The following is a 21,574-nucleotide window of genomic DNA, read 5'->3' as shown; positions in this document are numbered from 1 at the left end:
TGTCTGTTTTAAGTTTTCTTTCAATTACACCTTTTTCCATAACAAAATGCAAAAAAAAAAAAATAATTAAAAGTTACACATTCGGTTATAAGTAAAAATATATGCAATTATGTATGTATTAAATATTTATGTATGACGCAATCTTCGACTTTAGTTTTGAATTTTGCTTGATTCGAATCGCGTGGGGTCTGGTAAACATTTATGAGTAGTTATTGAAACAACTTCTGCTGGGGTAGCCCCTTGGTTTCGTATTTCTTTTCAATATCCTCTCGTTTTTATTTGATTTGATCTTCTGCTTTGTCTCTTTGATTTCGGCTTTTGCACTTCTTTGCTTCTGTGATTGTGCTACGCTCGTGGTAGGCTGACAATCAAACAAACAAACAAGGCGGGAAACTTTAAAATGCTACTCTTACATTCTGTTTAATCTGTGCACGCTTGATTATAAAAAATGTATTAAAAGTTATATTAAAAGAATATCGATACTGGATTAAGTGAATGCAGGGGAAACATAAAAGTGCCAAAATTGTTTGCTTCGCGACAAACGTGGTCACAAAGATTGGCTCTTCTCTCGGCGTTCTCCTTCACTCCTTACTCCGGTATAATGTGGGAAATTTTAACAGTTATTGCACCTTTTGGCAATGTAATGCTCTATTGTATGCTTGTATTGGTTTTGTACAGTGTTCCCTAGTGCATGTATGTCATTTCTCCATGTTTTATGGTTCGGTATCTATTTTGAAGCTATGGCCTATACTAAATATCTGACAAGTCTGCCTTGGTGATCACTTTTTAGTGAATTTACTTGAGGACTTACATTTTGTTTTTACCTCGTTTAAGGATAATATGAGTTCTCGTAATATTTTATAATAAAGTATTGATAACTGCGTACTTAGTTCCCGTTTTGGGCTTCTTTTTTCTAAATATATATACATATGTGAAGGTCACAAGAACGTTTGAGTAGGGAAGGTATCAAGTAAGGCATAAGAAAGTAGCATTGCATTGATTCAATCCAATTTCACAAGCTATTAGGCAACTCGTTTTTTTAGGACAGCGCAAATAACATCATTCAATTATTCAAAATATTATATATATATTATATTATTATTACTATTTTCCAAAAATATATAAAGAATGTGTTAAAAACTCTATTACATATACCGTGCGCGAAGAATTAGCATTTGTAATTGCAGTGATGGATGGTTGGAGGATGGAGTCATATGTAGAAGTTCACGCAAGTGAGGAAAGTTCTCTGATTGCCATTCACTTGGGAGCGGCCAGAAACGATTATTTTACATATTTTATATAAGACTTGAAGTCTTAGACTAAGTATACTTTGGGAAGCCAAAAAACATCAGTTTGCAAGCGAACTAAAGTGGGAAGGCGAACCATCTCTTCCCAGGGTTGTGCGCTGGGTTTGGGACCCGCCACGTAAAAAACACTACCAATGAAAAGGAAACAACAGCCTTCGCGGTGTTGTTAACTCGGCTATATTAAAGGTCATTAAAGAAGAGGAAGAATTGTAACGAATATTTACAGATATAGTTTAAGAGTTTAGTAATAGATCATTTTCCGCATGCATATCTACCTAGTACGTAATTTAATAGTTCTCATGTTCATATACCATAGTTGGGTGGAACTGAGAAGATTTCGACATGGTAACTTTACTTTACTATACAGCTCTACCTTAGCTGCCCCTGTAAGAAGTTAAGAACTTTTAAAGAAAATATCGGTTTTATGAGTTTTTCAGCAGCATACCAATAAAGCCGATCTTTTAAAATTTACATTTATATATATTTTTCTGGCTTTTTGGACTGAGTCAATGCAATACGATTCTTTCGAAAATTCCATAACAATTACTTTCAAATTATGATGAAGATTGTATCATTCGTTGGTGAGCACTAGATAGTAGTTCTAACGATATATTTAGCAATTACAACGTTTAAACAATCTTCGAAACTCATTAAAATTAATACCAAGATATATGCATATAAAGAAGATATTGTATAAGGTATATAAAATTCCAGTAAGGGTATTAGCAACGTAAGAAAAGTAAAATGTAGTTTTTGAAAACCAAATTGAATATTTCGATGCCAGTAAAAATTTAACACAACTGTTTACAGTTAGTTATAGAATTATCCAGCGATGCGTTATGCAGTAACGCATGAGATATACATACTTATGTATTTCATATCAATTTTATGATAAATAGCTCGTATCCAAAAAACAGTGCTAAATAAGTTTCTACGATAATTTCACTGACTGGATGCTTCTAGCTGTTTGTTAAATGAAAACATGAAAACTACATACATATTCAATTCATAGACTGAAAACAATAGAGGATTAATAGAAAAGGCTGGCAACTAAATATACAGTTCTATTTAATATATTCTCTAAAATATATATAGGGAAAAATATATCATTGAAAAGGGCATATGCACGAGTATAACTTTGTGTAGGTCAACATTTAAATATATGTATATTTGTATATTCATGTCAGTATGGCTGGTTGTTGAAATATTACAGAAAACATATATGTACATATGTATTTGTATTGTACTAAAATGTATGACTAGTATAATTCTCTTTAAGTATGCGGAAACATTAAGAACAATTGTACGCACATTACTAATGGAATCTACAGAGACTGTAACACTATACTTAAATAATATGAACGTCTAAATATTATAAGAAAACAGATAAGTTGTTCAGTAAATAAAGAAAGTGAAGTGAAGTTTTTAACTAAAATTTAAAAGAAAATTAGAAAAACAAAAAGAATAAAATTGAAAAATAATATTGAGTTTGTTTTACTTACTGGCACTCTTCGGAAGAATGTTTACTTTCGTCCGTACAATAAAAAAATTTCCCATTGAACAATTGTACACCAATTACGGAAAATATAAATTGAAATAATATGTACACGATTAGAATGTTAACAACATTTTTCAATGAATTCACTACGCAGTCGAAGACGGCTTTCAATTTTGGTACACGCTTGATGGTTTTCAATGGTCGCAGGACGCGCAGTACGCGCAACGATTTGATGGTTGATAAATTTTGTCCAGCGCTGCTACCGCTCATATCGAAACCGAAACTAACAGCAGCGCATACAACGACCACAGCATCCATAATATTCCAGAATTCTCTTAAATAGCTGCCTGGATGTAATATAACGCCTAAATCTACAATTTTTAGTAACATTTCTATTGTGAATACGCCGGTAAATGCATAATCGAAATAATTTAAGATTTCGTTTCGTGACGAATGCTCACGAACAGGATCTTCGGCTGCTAACGCTATCGATGACAATGAGATGACGATCATTATGAAAAAATCAAAATATCGCAAATTAACAACCCAATGTGCGCCGCGGCGTATACTGATTGGCGCAATTTTCCAAAATTCATATCCATTTTCGAAATGTTTTCGGTTTCATGTATGTTTTTTGTTGCGATTTTTTTGTTTTTTTTCGGGTTTTTATGTTTTTTTTTTTTTTTGTTCATTTGTAGGTCAACAGTTCATTAGTTGTTTGTTTAATTTTGATCAAATCATTTTATATCGGTTTGCATAATTTTGTTGAATCCACATTTTCAAGATTTTGATGCATTTTGTGCAGTTTCCGAATTTGCGTTAAATTTTTTGTTTGCGGTGCGCAGCGTTAGGGAAGTGCAGTGAGGTATTTGGTTGGTTTTGGTATTGGTGATATATTTTCAGCGTTTGTTGGTGAATTTGTTTGTTGAGCATATGGATGGATGGTGGTGATTGATGTGATGTAAGCGATTCGCAATGCAAATGATGGCGTTTGATAACCCAAAATCAAAATCAAAAAGTTTGTGTAATTTAATGAAACGATAAAAGAACAAATGTAAGAGAAAAAATTCATGAGTCAATATTTTTTAGTCAGTTATAAATGTGGACATATATGTATATAGGCACATAAGTGTTAAATATTGCAAAAGAGTAGAGAATAACATACATTTAATTAATTAATTTTAATGCTAATTGTAGTGTTATGTATTATTGTTTTCTTAATATCTCTATTACCTTTTACGTATGTCTATTATATAGCATATTTTTTTTAATATTTATAGCTAAGAGCATAAAATTTAAATATTTATATATATATATTTTTTTTTTTAACTAAAAATTCATTTATAAAAGAGGTATTCTGAAAAACATTTTTATTATCCGCTTTCATTTTAAATTTATCCGAATTTACGGTATTGTTTCGTATCGCTTTATTTGTTTCTATTTTTCAGTTGGTAGAAACAAAAAGTGCAACACAACAAGAGCTTTTCTAAACGACTACTTCGAGCTATATCAAGGCATATTTTCATAAGATTAGATGTTGAGAAAAATTTAGAAAAAAGGACTGTAGGGTATCAGAAAGCTGGCAACTAGGAAACTTTTGAACGATCCGCCCAGAGTTCGGATGAGTCACTCGTGTGAGAGCGGTTAGTATGCGAGAGCTGTAAAGTCGTTCGAGTATTTTTAGATATCTTTAATATCAATGCCAACATCTACGTAGACAGCCAAGCAGTAACCTCGTATCGCATATCGACCAGTCTTGGGAAACAGGGCATCAGTGGCAAGTGTTGCCAGAATCAAGCAACTTCACTTCTACTGGGTGTCAGACCACAAAGACAACGAGGGCAATGAAATAGCGGACGAATTGCCAAGAATAGTACACGGGTAACAACCTAAAACTTGAACAACATTGGAAAACTCATGCATTGTCTATACGACGAACTGGTGAGAAGCTTGGTAAAGAAAATCAAAACCCGATGGGACGAACTACCTGGGTGCAAAACTGCGGTCATACGCAAAAGTAAATCGGAAATACTAAAAATTCACCACCCGATGTAATAGACTGAAGAAATATGTTGGAAATACTAACTGGTCACTGTCAGGTGGCGACACACGCCCTCAAAATGGGGCTGACAGATCGAAAGGACTGCAGGAAATGATACCAGAGAAATAATGGACCAACTCTTGTGCACTTTTCTCGCATTGGCAAGTGTACGCTGTAAGCAGCAGAGGTCCCCACGGTATTGATATTGAGGTCACAGAGTTTGTTGAAAACGCGCCAATCGCGGTGTCCTAAAGGATACTACTGCTCGTGGACCTAGTAACTGAACTCCATCTGGTATCGCAAAGAACCAAAAGTGGTCTATGCGTGGCACATTGACCTACCACATTAACATAATCTAAGCTATGTAATATCAATGATTTTTATTATAAATATTTAAAGATTTGAACAACTTGAGTGAAAACTCATTTCCTGGAGCCAGGAGAAGCTATCAATAGCTTTGTTCTTAATAATAATGGTTTTCAGACAATATAGCTTAAATAAAACTCAAATAAAAGAAAGACTTTGAATAAACTAAACTATACTTAGGTTTGTATATATAATATAAAGTATTAGAAATACTTCGTAAAAAATAATAAGCAAATTGTCTTATAAAATATAACTTCGGATAAAAGTAACTTAAACACACTTATAACTATCATTAATTTAAGAAATGTGAGACCGAATACAGCACACTGCGGCCGTCTCCGGAAAACATTAACAATACCCCCTTACAAACACTATTTCCATGGGCGTGATGTGCCTACCCGCCCAGCATTTAAACACTCGAAACTCACGCATTCACTTGCACACAAACATTTAACTAAAACAATTAATTACGGGTTCGTTGGTGATAGTATAAACATAGATGAGTATGGCAACATTGGTTTTGGACCCTCCGTCACTTCTTCTTCCTCCTTCTTTTCCTCTTCTTTCTTTTTACTCTTTGCCTTATTCGGTATGGATGCGCCGTCACCGTTCTCTACGTGAACGCCGTCTGCTTGCAGCGCCTCCATCTCCTTTTCAAGCTCCTGCAATTGCTTCTCCTTATCTTCCTCGACTTGCTCCTCTTCGGCAGCTGTCAATTCTTGGGCATTCGCTAAATTATCGACAGCGATAGCCAAGAATACGTTTAACAGTGTATAATTACCGAAGAGTACCAAAACGATAAAGTATCTGCAGCGATTCAGAAAGAATATATCATTTAAAATGCAATTTGGACACAATTTTTACTTTTACAAATGTGTCGATTTTAAAAAATGTCGCGTACAGTAAAGTACAAGTCAGCTTAAAAAGCGTAGAAAAAATAGTTGAGCTCATAAAATGTGGAAATTGTGGTAGTTATTAAATATTTTATAAGTAATATATATACTATTAATAATATACATATGTATCTGTGAATATGTTTTTTAAACTATTTACAGTTAATTAAGTATTCATTATTTTAATAACTAACCAAGAGGCTCTTAAAGTGTGTTGTATTGTCAATGTGCAGAGGGTTGAGTAAAAGTAAAAGAGTAAAAAGTTCATGAATAGTTTAATGGGCTAAGGTGTCATTAATGTAATGTATTTGGAGTAAACTTTTTAAATGCATGATAAATATTACGAGAAAACTATTACATAGGTATGATGCCGTATATTATTGGTGCAGGAGCAAAATTGAATGCTACAATAAACGTTTCAAAGTTAAAATTTTGTAAATTGTATCAAGAATTGTTTGCCCTACGTCGTAAACGAAATGAACTGTCAAACATTCAAAGCAGTTGTAGAAAAAGCTTTTAGCTTCCTTTGTTTATGACGTCAAAGGCACTCCAAGAGACCACAGCAATAAGACTGCACTTTCTCTGCTCAAGCTGTTCGAATTTTGATTTCAAGACTGGTGTTTATCGATTTTTTTTTTTCATTTACATTATAGCATTCAATGCTTCAAGTTAACTATTTAAAATCGTGTTTGCTGCTGCCCAAATCTCGGCTCATATCATATGGTAAATATGTGACACTGAGTACTCTCCTTTGTTCGTTAACGTTAAACACGCCAAAACTCCTGTTCTTTACATCACTGTATACGTTTTCTTCGAACTCTTTTGTTAGTTGCTTAAGTTAGTTTTTACAATAGACATAGACATAGTCGTACAAGCCATACAAATTTTTACACTTTGCTAAGTAATAAACAAATATGAAGTTGGATGTTGGAGAAAGAAAGCTTACTAATGTAAAGCAAGCAAAGCTTCACTTGTGCTAGCACGCTTAAAAAATATAAAAACAAAGATTATTTAAAGCGCATATGGAAATTACATACAAAGTGCTTACTTTGAGCTTTCGTAGGAACTCGATTACAATCCCTCATATAATTTCATTTGATAGCAGTACTATAATTTAATGAATGTGCAATGCACTCAGATGAAAATATATTTTTTTCACAAATCTTCCTGACACTTTAAGTGTTTCTAAATAATTTTATTTTTTTTACATATTTAACATAGTTGAAGTTACAATAACTCGGCATATTGTTCGAAGTTTGTAAATAAAATTTTTAATCACATCATATTGTTATTGTAAAATTTTTGTAGAATCGTGTTAATTAATGTTATTATATATGTGTGTAATATGCAAGTAAAATATGTCAGCGTTCACACAATTCTGAAATTAGTCACACTTCTAAGGGTAACTTATATAAATTTCCAATGTAATCGAGTAGGCGAAGGCCTTCGCTTTAGTTCTTCAAAGCCAATGGCCGATCGATTGTCATTTTTACCTAATTCTTAGCTACAAATGTCTAAATATCTAACTGAAGTTGGAAAAGCTAAACTAGTTTATAACTGCAGCTTTCACACCGAAAGCAACCTACATCTAGTCTGGTATAGAATATTGACAATTGAGTCTTTTAGAGTTTAACCTAACTCGATTAACCACACTGTTCTGATTTTAGCCTTAAAAGACTCGCGAGACATTATTGAAGACATGCCCCGTTCTGGAGAACCTTAGACCCCTTCAACTGATGAATATATTAAAAAAGTGCAGGATATGTTACTTGAAAATCGTCAGTTAAGTGTAAAAGAGATGGCAAGAGAGCTCTACATCTCTCGCGAGTCTGTTCTCGTCTCGATAAAGCTGAATTTTTTTCAAAAAGAGTACCGAGTCTCTTTGGTCATGCTTGATCGTGCCAGTTCCGATCTCACAATCATGGAGAGCATAATACAGGGCGATGAGACATGGGTTTATGAGTTTGACATACAAACAAGTGCATTGCTGCATCATGAATATATTCCAGAGTGTAAGACGGTTACTAAGGCGTCTTATTTGGCCGTATTGAGGCGTTTGCGTGAGAACATTTGTCGAAAACGGCCGGAATTGTGAAAGGACAATTCATGGATTTTACACGATGATACATCGCATCGGGCCACGATTGTGACCGAATTTAAAGCTAAAAACGTAATGAATACCATCGATCAATTACCGTATTCACCAGTTTTGGGTCTGTGTGATTTTTTCTTGTTCTTTAAACTAAAATTGCCGCTCAGTAGAACCCATGTTTAGTCAATCGAAGAGATAAAACAAAAGCCGCTAAAGGCAATCCCAAAAGTTCTAATTAAAAGTAATTCGAAGACTGGAAAAATCGTTGGCATGGCGTATGGTGGGGATTATTTTGAAGGCATCAAAATCAATATTGATGAATAATTAAATATTTTGCTTTTTATTTTAAATTTCCGTGTACTTTTTTGTCACAATGCAACTTTGTGGATCTTTTGTTTCCGTCTTTATCTCGATGCGCAGTATGGAATTTAGCAAACCCCTCGGCAAAAGGTGGTTCACACAGAGCCTGATCCATGTTTTGTATGGTAAGTGTTTTCGCACCAAACATAGTGTTTCACTAGAATACGAAATTTCTTTGTATTTAGTTCAACACTGAAACTTGGGTTGCTTATATTGCTATATCTTACAAACCAATTATCTGACAGCTGTAAAGACTTTTCACAATTATTTTTCAAAATAGTGTCTAAATATTATATAAAAATACATATTTGTCAATCCATCCAAAATTTGCATTTATAATGTTTCTTCATGGTTCTGGATCGAATGACCCATAAATAAGTAATACTAACGCTTTAGTCTACCTAGTAGTAATAAATATTAAAACTTATATGAGCAGGAAAACAAATATTCAAACTACTTATAATACACAACAAGAAATACTTATATGGTCAGATATTAAGAGATGCAACGACCACAGTCCACTTGTACCTTATTTGCATCATCTCTAGCTATGAATTAGAATTGTGTGAAAGCTAACTTTTCGAGCATTTTCGTTTAATATTTTTAATAAAAAATATATGTATGTGTAAACTGCTTTAGACATAAATATTGTATACAAATATTTATTACTTCAAAGAGCATTGATAAATCTGTGCAACTAAAATGTCAAAAGCAACTGAAGGGAAGCAATTGCCTTATGCATAGCTTATTGTTATGAGAAAGCGTTACTATTGTGATATGTTTTAGTGAGTAATTTTAAATGGTGCAAAGGAATTGTTTTAATAGGCTTAGCAAACATATATTAACTTGAGTCGTAATAGCATACTCAACATCAATCACAATTACAAGCTTGAGCTTTTACTTCAAATGTGCGAACATTCTCTTGACCGGATATTAATATTGTCGCCATCTAAATTTGATGAAGCCCTAAAGTCGTCTAAAGGATGCTGTTGCCGTTTCTAGTATAAAGCAGTATTCGTGGATCTACAAAATTTTATATAATGAATTGATTGCCAGTGGAAAGGGCAACAGTGTGAGAAATGTTATTTCTCTACGGTAGAGTTGACTCTGATTGCCTTTTTCGCGAACGAACTACTGCATTATACCTACAATTTTGGATGTGAATAAAAATTAGATATTGTATAAATTACTTCAGCTGATACATGAAATACTTAGCGTATCAAATGAAAGGAAATTATTTCCAAAAATAAAAATCAGTTATGTCCATGTTGGATATTTCTCAGGGTATTTTTTTAACTATGGTTTTAATGTATACTAGTATTGAGTGTAGTAATTGAATACTCTTAAAAGAATACTAATTTTGATATTAAAAAAAATTGTATAAGCCATTTATAGATGGTTTGGGCACAGCGGGACAAGGATTCTACTGTCTACAATTCATTGGTGGTACCGCGTTGATATATAGTACTTGTAGTAAGACATAAAATTATACAAATGGTGTTTTAATAAGTCCGTTTTGAGCATGCTTTTACGAACTCTGCAATTATAATCAATGTAAAAGTAAAATAGCCTCTTATTTCCAGTTTTTTTCAACTCTAATTACAGTTTTTTCTTCTAAGAAATTAAAAAAGTGCCATTAAATCTACTTCTAGTTAAATTATTTGTAATTTTTCGAATTTTTTCCTTTGAGGGGCGAATTTCGTGAATGTTTCTACAAACATAGCAGTTTTGAGAATTGCTATGTTGTACAAACTTTCGAAAATTCAACGCAATATACATACACAGGTGATTATTGCCGATCTTTTAAAGCTTTCGTTCAGCTTATAGTGATTGTACACATTAATGGTTCGACGTTCAATAACGGGCGACAACAGTGAGTGCTCACAACACAGGTGCAATCACAAATTCCCTTTACTTTCTCTTAAGCACGAGATATAGTTTTCCTCAGAGAATGATTGATATCTGATATAAATATAGTAACGTTTTACCTGAGCCATTTCTCGGATATTATTATTGGACTTAGTTCTTTTTTAGTCGGTATAGTTTTTCGTTTTGCGAAGCAATAATAATTTTGAAAGCTCGATATCCCACCGTATTGATAAATATCATTTCATTCGGTATTGACTAACACTTCCTTGTAAACTAATATTTAGTAATACAATGAAGTATTAGTGAATACTTTTGTGTATTTGTGTGTATTTGGGAGCCTGAACTAACACCTACCGGGAAATGCGGAATATTTCAATCCATTGGATAACGCAATTGAAATAAATTTTCTAAGATTCTATTCCTTTAGAGTTTAAAATTGCTGATCAGAAAAGCTATAGGTTACTTAAGTTTGGCTAAATACAAAAAATGTTCTCAAAATAGACACAGGTGAAAAATAATTTACAAAATTTGCAGTGAGCTTAGATCAAAATCGAAATTAATTGGATAGCTTATAGTCATATACAGACGGGCTAAGATATGAATGCAAATAAATATTAAAACATATAGATACATATAGAACGAATATATGAATGATAACTGAAAATTTTCTCTTCTGCAAACGCGTAATCTTCAGCAGTAAGCTAAAGGATTAAAATAGCCAGCAATTCTAGATAAAATTTGAATTTGGTTAAAACGAAAAATGCAGAAAACGTAACTAATGTACGAGTATGTACGATGTTTTATGACTATTCGTCTGCTGGATCAACTTACACAGAATAAATCATTCCTTTCTTATAGCCACCTTGTGATTTAATTCCCTGATACATGACTTCATTCCAATCTTCACCGGTTAGAATTTGAAAGACTGTAAGTAAGGCTATGGGGAATGTGTTGAAATTTGTTTCGGGGGTACCGCTTTTAAAACTAAATTGCCCGCCAAACAATTGCATGCCAAGTAGTGCAAATATTAGAATGAATAAGAAGAGCAGGAACAACAGTGAAATGATGGATCTCATCGAGTTCAACAACGAAATCACAAGATTTCGCAAGGATGACCAATATTTGGTCACTTTGAAGATACGAAGTAAACGTAGCGCTCGCAATACGGATAAACCGAATGAACCGCTTTTCACTTCGGACCATATAACTTCGAATATCGAACCACTAATGACGACACAATCGAATCGATTAAACGACGATTCGAAATAGGTGCGCGGTCCAAGCGCATACATCTTGATGAACATCTCCGACATGAATAGACCCAAAAAGACATATTCAGCATAATCTAAAATTAGAGAGAAAATATTAAATAATTGCAACGTAATGTTATAAAATTAAATATATGTAAATATACCAAAGGACGGGCGTATAATGTTAAAAATGTCTAACCGCTCAACCGTTGTACCAGAAACTATGTGACAATTTACAAGTACTTACATAAAAAATCTGTTAAAAATTGTGGTTGATCATAGTGCTCTACTGCGACGCACATAGTGTTCAGGAATACGAGTACGATGACAAACCAATAGAACCATTGTGTTTTCACAGTGTGTCGTATCCAGAAGCGGAAGCGCTTTTCAGCCCGCCAAAAGCCCGTACAGCTGCCTTGAGGTTTAGGGCGTGATTTTAGATATCCTGTGGTCGGGATTGCAGAAAAAAGTTTGAATTAGTGCAATCCTAGAATTGTTCAAATCACATATTACATCGAAAGGGAATGAATATTGCAATGGTTACATGTAAATATATATGTACTTAGATAAAAATGTAGGATCATGACTTCTTTTTAGCGAAAATTTACATCGTACTTTAAAATAAGTTAAAAATTCATAAGCATCTGCATATTTATGTGTTCATATATGTATGCGTATTTATAAATGTTTGTTTATAACTAGTCATTCGAGAAGCTTAACAAGAGAAACTTTATTTCTGATAAGTGCTTCTGCTTGCCTAAAATATTTTAGTAGAGTTATTGCCAGACAACAATGGAAGGAGCGTCACGCTCTACATACTATATAGTCTTATGGTATTATAATTTTTTAAAAGATTTGTATGTAATCTCGAGCTAGGAATCTTTTTGAATAGATTCTTCACAGGGACACCGATCACAGCGTAGTCGATACCCGGTCGCTTGGGCTTCCTAATCGTATTTTGGAATTTTTGAATTGGTCATATTTTTGTTGCTACGATGAGGCGCTATAAGAATTTCAATGGACATGAAGGAATTTGTTCACCTAACGGGTCTTTGGCTATATAGATATATATATATTTGTCAGGATGACGAGAAGAGTTGAAATCCAGGTGACTGTATTTCTGTCCGTCCATTTGAGCAAGCTGTAGCTTGAGTAAAAATCGCGATAACTTTATGAAACTTGGTACACATGTTTCTCGGCATCGTAAGACGGCAGACGTTGCAGATGGGCGTAATCCGAGAACGATAGCAAGTTGCCATTAAGTGAAAACTTATAAAGAGGCATAAGAAAGCACCAAACTAAGATAAAGAGCTGTCATTTAGCACAGTGGATTGCAGCTGTGTTCTAAAAGTTTTTGAAAAGTCTGCCTGACGCCGCTTTATAATTGATTTAATGCAAATATCTTCTAAGCCACTTACGCTATAATAACCAACCCATATAACAATACTCTTAAAAGCTACTAAAAGTGCGATAAATCAATAACTCAATACGACAGAGACATAAAATTTTACGCCCGAAATGGTATGAGAAGGTTTGTTAGGAGCCGTGTTATAGTCCGGCCCGCTTTTAGTTGAAATTATCGGGTGATTTTTTAAGAGCTTGATAACTTTTTTAAAAAAAAAAACGCATAAAATTTGCAAAATCTTATCGGTTCTTTATTTGAAACGTTAGATTGGTTCATGACATTTACTTTTTGAAGATAATTTCATTTAAATGTTGACCGCGGCTGCGTCTTAGGTGGTCCATTCGGAAAGTCCAATTTTGGGCAACTTTTTCGAGCATTTCGGCCGGAATAGCCCGAATTTCTTCGGAAATGTTGTCTTCCAAAGCTGGAATAGTTGCTGGCTTATTTCTGTAGACTTTAGACTTGACGTAGCCCCACAAAAAATAGTCTAAAGGCGTTAAATCGCATGATCTTGGTGGCCAACTGCCCATGCATCCCGAAAAATGCACTGTTTGGTGTGGTTTGTACGCTGGTGGAATCATTGGACCGTATTTTTTCAAAGATGCTGTTGGACGCAACGTTACGGTGAATGGCGATCGCTATCGTTCGATGCTAACAAACTTTTTGTTGCCAAAAATGGAAGAACTGAACTTGGTTGACATGTGGTTTCAACAAGATGGCGCTACATGCCATACAGCTCGCGATTCTATGGCCATTTTGAGGGAAAACTTCGGAGAACAATTCATCTCAAGAAATGGACCCGTAAGTTGGCCACCAAGATCATGTGCGATTTAACGCACTTTAGACTATTTTTGTGGGGCTACGTCAAGTCTAAAGTCTACAGAAATAAGCCAGCAACTATTCCAGCTTTGGAAGACAACATTTCCGAAGAAATTCGGGCTATTCCGGCCGAAATGCTCGAAAAAGCTGCCCAAAATTGACTTTCCGAATGGACCACCTAAGACGCAGCCGCGGTCAACATTTAAATGAAATTATCTTCAAAAAGTAAATGTCATGAACCAATCTAACGTTTCAAATAAAGAACCGATGAGATTTTGCAAATTTTATGCGTTTTTTTTTTTAAAAAAGTTATCAAGCTCTTAAAAAATCACCCGATATATATATCGGGTCCCGTCCGACCATATTTAGTATGTGACATTCTTCTCGCATTCCTATGTAACAGTGGACGAAATCGGACCACAACCATGCCTACTTCTTATATAACAAAATTTTAAATTCCATCTGATTCTTTACTTTCCAGTGTACAAAGCAAGAAGGAATTAATATAACGGAATAAAACTTTGCACGAATAATGTCTTTAGAATATATAAAGTTGTGACCAACAATTGACTAGATTTGGTCAATTGTCAAAAAGCTGTTCAAGACCATAAGTGCCGAATATTTGAACCCCAGTACCCATAGTTGACTTTTTACCGCAATTATCGGTTAATGTGTGAGATACTATATATTTGAAATTCAGCGATAATTCTTGATAATGGTAAGTCTGTTTGTCAAAAATGGGCTGGCCGGGTCAATAGCACCCTTAACAGCAATATACCTAATACAATGGCTTTCGAACTTCCAGATGATTTTATACCGCATATATCCGCCAGCATGTGTGTTATCTCAATAAAAATAACAAAGCGTGTTTTACTGATAACAGTGTACCATTTTGCCTAACATAAGTAAAATTGGGCGAAAACTTGAATTCTTGATCACTCTTTTGAAGCTCTACAGCCAAAGTCCTATTCGGAATTTCTTACGAAAATACTGCTTAAATGGTTATGTGTGTTTATGAAATTGCATAGCGCTTGCAAGCTAGTTAGATAAACGACAAATAGCTTACATTAAAAGCAGCTAAATATTTGTACGAGAATACTATAGTGTTTTTGCATAGCTAAAATAAAAATAAACATGTGAAAGGGTTAAAAAGTAAATGAACTTGAACTTAAATCAAGACTGGTGCCAGTGTTTGTATGAGAGTAGATGTGTAAACTTGTGATTAAACCGCTCTCAATCCTTATTATTTTATTGATTTGAACCTTTGGAATCTAGCTGTGCATCATTTGCATGAAATGGTTTTGAAAAAATTTCATTAAGTAGAAAATGTAAATTACTATTGCTTAGCTAAAGGTGTTGCATTTAATTTACACTGAGTTTTTGCTTAGAATGAAGAAGTTATTTTCGGGAAAATTTCCACAAAAAAACAACTTAAATAAAACATCGTCTCTTAGAAATTCCAAACAAAGTTACGCTTTGTGGCAGAGATCCTTAAATTGAAATAATAATGAGCTTTTCATATACCTTTAGACTTCTAATCGATCCAATAGTTAGTCAGAAATACCTATTTATAATTTGATGTTTTCACATATTATGCCAACTTGAGGTACAGAAGAGATCAATCATGTACAGAATTTGTCGTTAAACAAGCATTTATGAAGATTTTATTTACGCTCCTAGCAAGAGGAATCCATTGCATCTTCAATGTGAGTAACCTATTGTATTTAAATGACTTATAATCCAAAAAGTCTTTGATGTGCATCTATGCACGATATATGTACATATTTCGTTGCGCTATCGACGATGACTAAAAATTCTGAGAGAAAGAAGACGAAATATTCAAATTGTGTCAACTTGTCCAGAAATACTGATTAAAACGGTAGTGTTTTTTAAAAAAAAGAGTGAGGCTTCAATCATTAACTTTTGGATGCAACAACTGTGGAAATGTTATGCAAAATTGAAAAAAAAATATTTCACCTTTTCTGCCCACTCACTTACACCATAGAAAAATATTTATTAGTGCAGTTGAATAATGATTTGATAATATATGATTTATTATGCATGGGAATCTTGTTAAAAATGTGACTTATAAACATTACATTTCTTTAAGAAAATAAATTTGCACTAAATGAAGTTGGGTGTTTACATATTATACGAGTTTTTGATTAGGTGACTGGTGAGTTTTAAATAGGCTGAGGAGATTTGGTATTGATTCGTGTGTAGAAAAACAAATTTCATTTTCATTTTACTTACACATCGTTTGATCATAATAATATTATGGATTTTTTGTATTTTTGTTGAGAAAAATAAGGAAATTAAAAAAATATATATTTTCAGCATTAATTATATGTCAAATTATTATTTGCATATCGAATTAATAGTTAAGTAAAATAAATGAAAGAAATAACGTAAAGTAGTTATATAATAAAAAGATAGCGAAATTTCTAAAAGAACAGTATTTTCAATTACTGAATCATTAGGGCGTTCAAAAAACATTAAAAACTATTTATCAAACCAATGTTGGTTAGTACTTAATATTATATTTAGAAGGGATGACACATTTGTACATACATAAACAATTCAAGAAAATTAATTATTAACAATACATTAAATTTACATATGTACATACATATACATTGCCTTATGAGAAATTAGATTATTTGTCAAAACAAACCAAAGCAAATCGCCAAAAAACAGAACGAAGACGCTATGTACAGAAACCTGACATTTAGATAGTGTATTTTATTTGGAAACTATTGGATCTCTATCTACGCCTTCCATATACAATAAATACATGAGAACTAATAAATAGTAGAGCAAATACTTATAGATATTAATTATTAACTGCGATTAACACTAAAATACATGAGCACTAGTACGAAATATTCGTCATAAGCCGAATTTTGTGCGATGAGAGCTGGTCAAAATATACGGAATGAACCTCAATAATCAATTTCATAATAAATCACCGAATTTCGAAATATTCGTATTCCTTGATTAATTCATTGTTATTGTTTGCAATAAATGCTTCGTGAAACGGAAGTGTTTGCGCGCAGTTGTGACATTCTTTTCGTGGCTTGCAGCTATTTTTATAATTTTGTCAATGTGAATATCTGAATATGTGGTAAAAAGGAGTTAAGACAACTCGACTCTAGCGCCACCTATCGTATACATGGTTTTTACGAATATTTTATTTTTTACGAGTATGATACAATTTTGATCCAAACAAGAGTTATCGGACTACTGTAATTTACAGCTGCCATAGAAACTCAATGATCGGTTTCAAGTGCTTTTATGGAAAGCTTTTTCATTTGTTGAGATATCTAACGTATTATTGTCTAAGGCAATGATAAAATCTCCGAGGAAATCGTTCAGAACGGATCACTGTAGTATAGGACTGCCACACAAACCGGTCCATCAAATTCAAGTACGTGCACCACACAAAAATATTCGATACTCCCTTATATTCTTAGATTTTTGGAAAAACACAACTTATACCTTCACTAATTTTGAAGATTTACAGACAGACATTACAAATCTCTTTACACTCATGCTCAAGACGCTGGTTGTAATGGATAGAAATGAATTTACTAACTACTAATATTATAAAAAGTATAGCGAAAACTCTACATCTTCTCCAAAAATTCTAAATTCTAAATTTACATATTTAAATAAATATTTAAAACTATTACGTTGGGTTTAGTTTTTGGTGTTTATCGCTGGAATTGTGGCCATTAATTCAAGCAGAAGTAGTTGTGAGCATTTACGAAATGTTTCAACTTTATGAGAATTGGAAATGTGTTGAACTGAATTTTCCATAAAGACATCCGATCCGAACCGAATTGAAAATAAACTATTAAATGAACCAACTGGATTCACAAAGTTTGAAATTTTATAAATAGCGTGTTCTTACCACATTTGTTTGTTTCATTTAATATTCTAGCGTTAAAGACACTATTTATTCTCATTACGAAGCAAATGTGGAAATTTCAAGATTTAATAGAGTAGCTAAGATCAATTTATAATTGCTACAGTTCTTGTGCTTTCGATTATGAGCGAAACCAATAATATAATTATTCATGAAACAAGGCCAAGGCATTAAAAATTTCAGGCGAATTTGATAGATTTCAAAATTTTAAATGAAAAATGTATCATTAAAATAATCAGTTTTTAGTAAAGTAGCGCTGAAGTTATAATAGTTGGCCTAGAGGAATTTGTCTGCCTAAGATCACATCTGACTTATTTTCCGCGTAAACTATCTGCCTTTATTTGTCTTCAAAAATTCAATAAGCTTGTGATTTCGTTGTCTGTCAGTTTCAATAATATTGAAATTCATGAATTTTTAAACTTTCTATGCTATACTTTATTCACAAATTGCAATGTTAATGACAAACTGCAGACTGCTCTACTTGGACGTTGGACTTAAAGCACAACATATAAAATGAGAAATTGATGAATATTAAACTAAAACGTTTATTAATATCAAATGAGGAGCTAGTTAAGATGTATCTATTTATTTATATGGATCGTAATATATGTATGTACTAAGTTATATACATATGTAAGTTTTTAAGTCTAAGGATATTATCAAGTTAGCTAATTCTAGAATAGATTTCAGCGCTTTAGAAGTTATTTTCGCAGAAAAGCTTAACATTACATAATACAATTATTAAAGTAAACAAAATAGTACGAAAAGTGTACGAAAATATTCAAATATTTGGGAATAAATATTTCACAATTAAAAACATTAACGCTGACTCAAAACTAAATGATTGAACAGAACGAAACAATAGATTTACCTTCATCGCCCTTTTCACCACCCTCTGTTGACACATATTTATATATGGTGGAGCAAACATAAATGCCGTGTACCGTATTATAAGTACACACATACATACGCATGTATTTAGGCGGTTTTTTTTTTTTGAAGTAATAAAACAACACAAGAGAGGAAAGACAAAAAACATAGAGATGAAAAGAAAAATTGTTCACAATGTGATCTCGAACAACAACAAAATTATAAATCAATTAATGCTTCATTGTTATAACGAAACATATCGGATGTAATGGTGCTGTTTCGTGTAAGAGTCGAAATAATTTTGTGTGCTCTGGGGAGCAACAACAATGTCGGCCATTTGCGCTCAAATCGGCCCTAACGGAATTTCGTGTGTGATTTTAGGTTTTCATACTGATAATGGTTTGTGAAACATGCAATTCTAAGTTGATTAGATATTTGGCTAACATTTTTCAGTGTCAATATTCAATATTTTGTTAAAAATGCCAAATTTCTTCGTTTCTGCTTACAATTTTGTGCAATTTCGTGCGTTAACGTTGTGAGTAATATGTTTACGAAAATCTTTGTCAAATTTCAGTATTACGTACCATCGTCCCCGTAGTCTTCTTCACCGTCCTCCTCCTCTGTGTCTGTTGACTTCGATTTGCCTAAGCTTTTCAGTTTTTTACGCTTCGCCGCATTTCTTCTCCGTGCTGCAATCGAATAACAGTTTATGTACATATGTTTGGGACATTTGTTGCTTTTGAAAGAATTACAAGAACATATTACTTTTTTGTAACGACTCACCCTCCATTATGTGCATTTTTTCCGCCTCAGTTGTACGCTCTTCGGCTAAGATCACTTCCTCTGCAAGTAGGCGAAACATTAGTACGAAGAAAAAAAGGATGTTAATTGAAAATATTGCAATAATTAATTGTTCAAAATACAAATATACATATGTATGCACCAACGGCAATGTTAAGCTACATTTGAAATATTCGTACATACATACTTATGTATTTGTAATTTAATAGCAGCACATAAAGTAAAGTTATTTGAGGTGTTCATGGTACCCGTTTCTATTTAAGTATATAACGTGTGCATGTGTGTATGTTCAATTTGTTAAATACTGTTTGGTTAAGTATAAATTGGTTTTTTACAATGTGTTTGAACTGCGCAAAGTGTGTCATATGTGTAGCTATATTGTTTTCGATATCTCAAATCGTAAGTGTTTAGGTTAAATACGAGTATGTAGGTGTAACTCAATACTATACCAGCTTTACAAATCCATTCAACATAGCCGTTCAATTCTCTTTCTAGCTGATGTTGTCTTCTAAGTTTAAGAAACTCTTGTCTATTTTCTACTTTTTCACGTTCTTTTGCGAATTCACTACAAAAAATAATTACACAAAAACAATATACATACAGGAATGGTATATAATTGCAAGTGTTAGTTTTTCGAGTTGTTTAATTGTAATAATATATTTATGTATGCATGTAAAATTTTGAAAATGCTTGTAAGTAGACTGCAAATGATTAAATTCTTTTGCGCATACTTTATTGTATAATTACAGCAGAACCAACTTAGAAAAACCAAATGATAAAAACGAAATTTCGAAGGGAAATCAATGGACACAATTTATATCGAATGTAAATGGAAATATGGCAACTTTTGAATATCTAGTAAAGAGTAAGTTAAATATCGCGAGTTATGTGCTTTCTATTTACTTTCATCAACAGTGTATATTTGTAGCATATTCTGGTCGAAAACAATAATATTCACCGTTAATGGAGCGTTGGAAGCGCACAGCCGATTTAATGCGCCAAATAATGAACTAATTTAAATTTTAACAAAAGTACTTCTAATAGGGTTATACGAGGGCTGCTATATATATTTCTGGCCTAATAATGAAAATAGGAATATTTATCAACGAAAATGGTTTTATTGTTTTTCAAAATATTCTCCATCAAGATTTATACACTTTTGCATGCGCTCAAACCAATTTTCGAAGCACTTTTTCCACTCCGATTGAGACACCTCCAAAACATGGTTTTTGCTTCAACAGCATCTTCTGGCGACGAAAATCGTTGACCACGTATTATTTTCTTGATGTGTGGGAATAAAAAGAAGTCATTGGGTGTCAAGTCAGGGCTGTACGGCGGATGACCCAACAATTCGACGTCTTGCCATAAGTACTGTTATCCGGACATGGCACAAGTCAAATATTCACCGAAATTTGAATTTAACGTCAAATCTTAACCTTCAAGTGGAACAAGAAGTGAACGAGGAGCCAAAGCGGTAGCTGAGAACATGACTAGAGAAATGCATAAGTCTTGCAGATCTTCCGCTATGACCGCCATGTGAAGTCGTGCTGTAGCAAGCAAGAAAGGCACATACATATGTACATAAGAAAATAAGTTGACTGTGCAAAAATTCAGTGAGGTCATCGCCTAATAAGATAAATCCCGAAGACGAGATATCTAAAACCAAAAGAAATAAAGCTGGTTATAACAGAGAATGCCGGTTTAGTGAATGATCTTCTATAGCACCAGACTTGAAACGTCACGTTCAGAAATTATAGACATTTGGTAAGCCTTAAACAGGTATTTATTGTAACAGCGTCATCAAAATCGCTTTTTCAAAATTTTAATATTTAAACTTTTTGGAATTGTAATAGGAGCTATGTCAGGAGATATCGATCGGCTGTTGTCTTAACATCTGTTAGATTAAGTTTAACTGCTTAAATTCTGTAAGCATTATGCTAAAAAAATCTTAGCTTTAAAATTTATTTACTGTATAAGAAATTCAATATCAAAAGGGTCATTGTTTTCGACAAGAAACTTTCGGATGTGTATCGCTGTGTGCTGTCCTATTTAGGTTAGTTTTCGCACATTTAAAG

General features: G+C 33.1%; 1 protein-coding gene across 8 annotated transcripts in view; it reads right to left on the bottom strand.

The window, feature by feature from the left end:
- Window positions 1–21,574, bottom strand: part of LOC120776200 (voltage-dependent calcium channel type A subunit alpha-1) — a 119,605-nt gene that overhangs the window by 63,629 nt on the left and 34,402 nt on the right. For 7 of the 8 annotated variants that reach the window (XM_040106832.1, XM_040106833.1, XM_040106826.1 and 4 more), the window contains 7 exons: window positions 19,949–20,064; window positions 19,482–19,541; window positions 19,283–19,387; window positions 11,924–12,121; window positions 11,258–11,771; window positions 5,684–6,019; window positions 2,810–3,373 (listed from right to left, as the gene is read on the bottom strand). In XM_040106832.1, coding sequence (XP_039962766.1) covers window positions 2,810–3,373; window positions 5,684–6,019; window positions 11,258–11,771; window positions 11,924–12,121; window positions 19,283–19,387; window positions 19,482–19,541; window positions 19,949–20,064 — 1,893 coding nt within the window. The remainder of the gene's footprint in view (window positions 1–2,809; window positions 3,374–5,683; window positions 6,020–11,257; window positions 11,772–11,923; window positions 12,122–19,282; window positions 19,388–19,481; window positions 19,542–19,948; window positions 20,065–21,574) is intronic. The other variant, XM_040106831.1, reaches the window with a different exon arrangement.

This window comes from Bactrocera tryoni, chromosome 4 (assembly GCF_016617805.1).
Source record: "Bactrocera tryoni isolate S06 chromosome 4, CSIRO_BtryS06_freeze2, whole genome shotgun sequence".
Classification (NCBI taxonomy): domain Eukaryota; kingdom Metazoa; phylum Arthropoda; class Insecta; order Diptera; family Tephritidae; genus Bactrocera; species Bactrocera tryoni.
The sequence above is the reverse complement of the archived record's forward strand: the minus strand, read 5'-3'. Positions and strand labels throughout refer to the sequence as shown.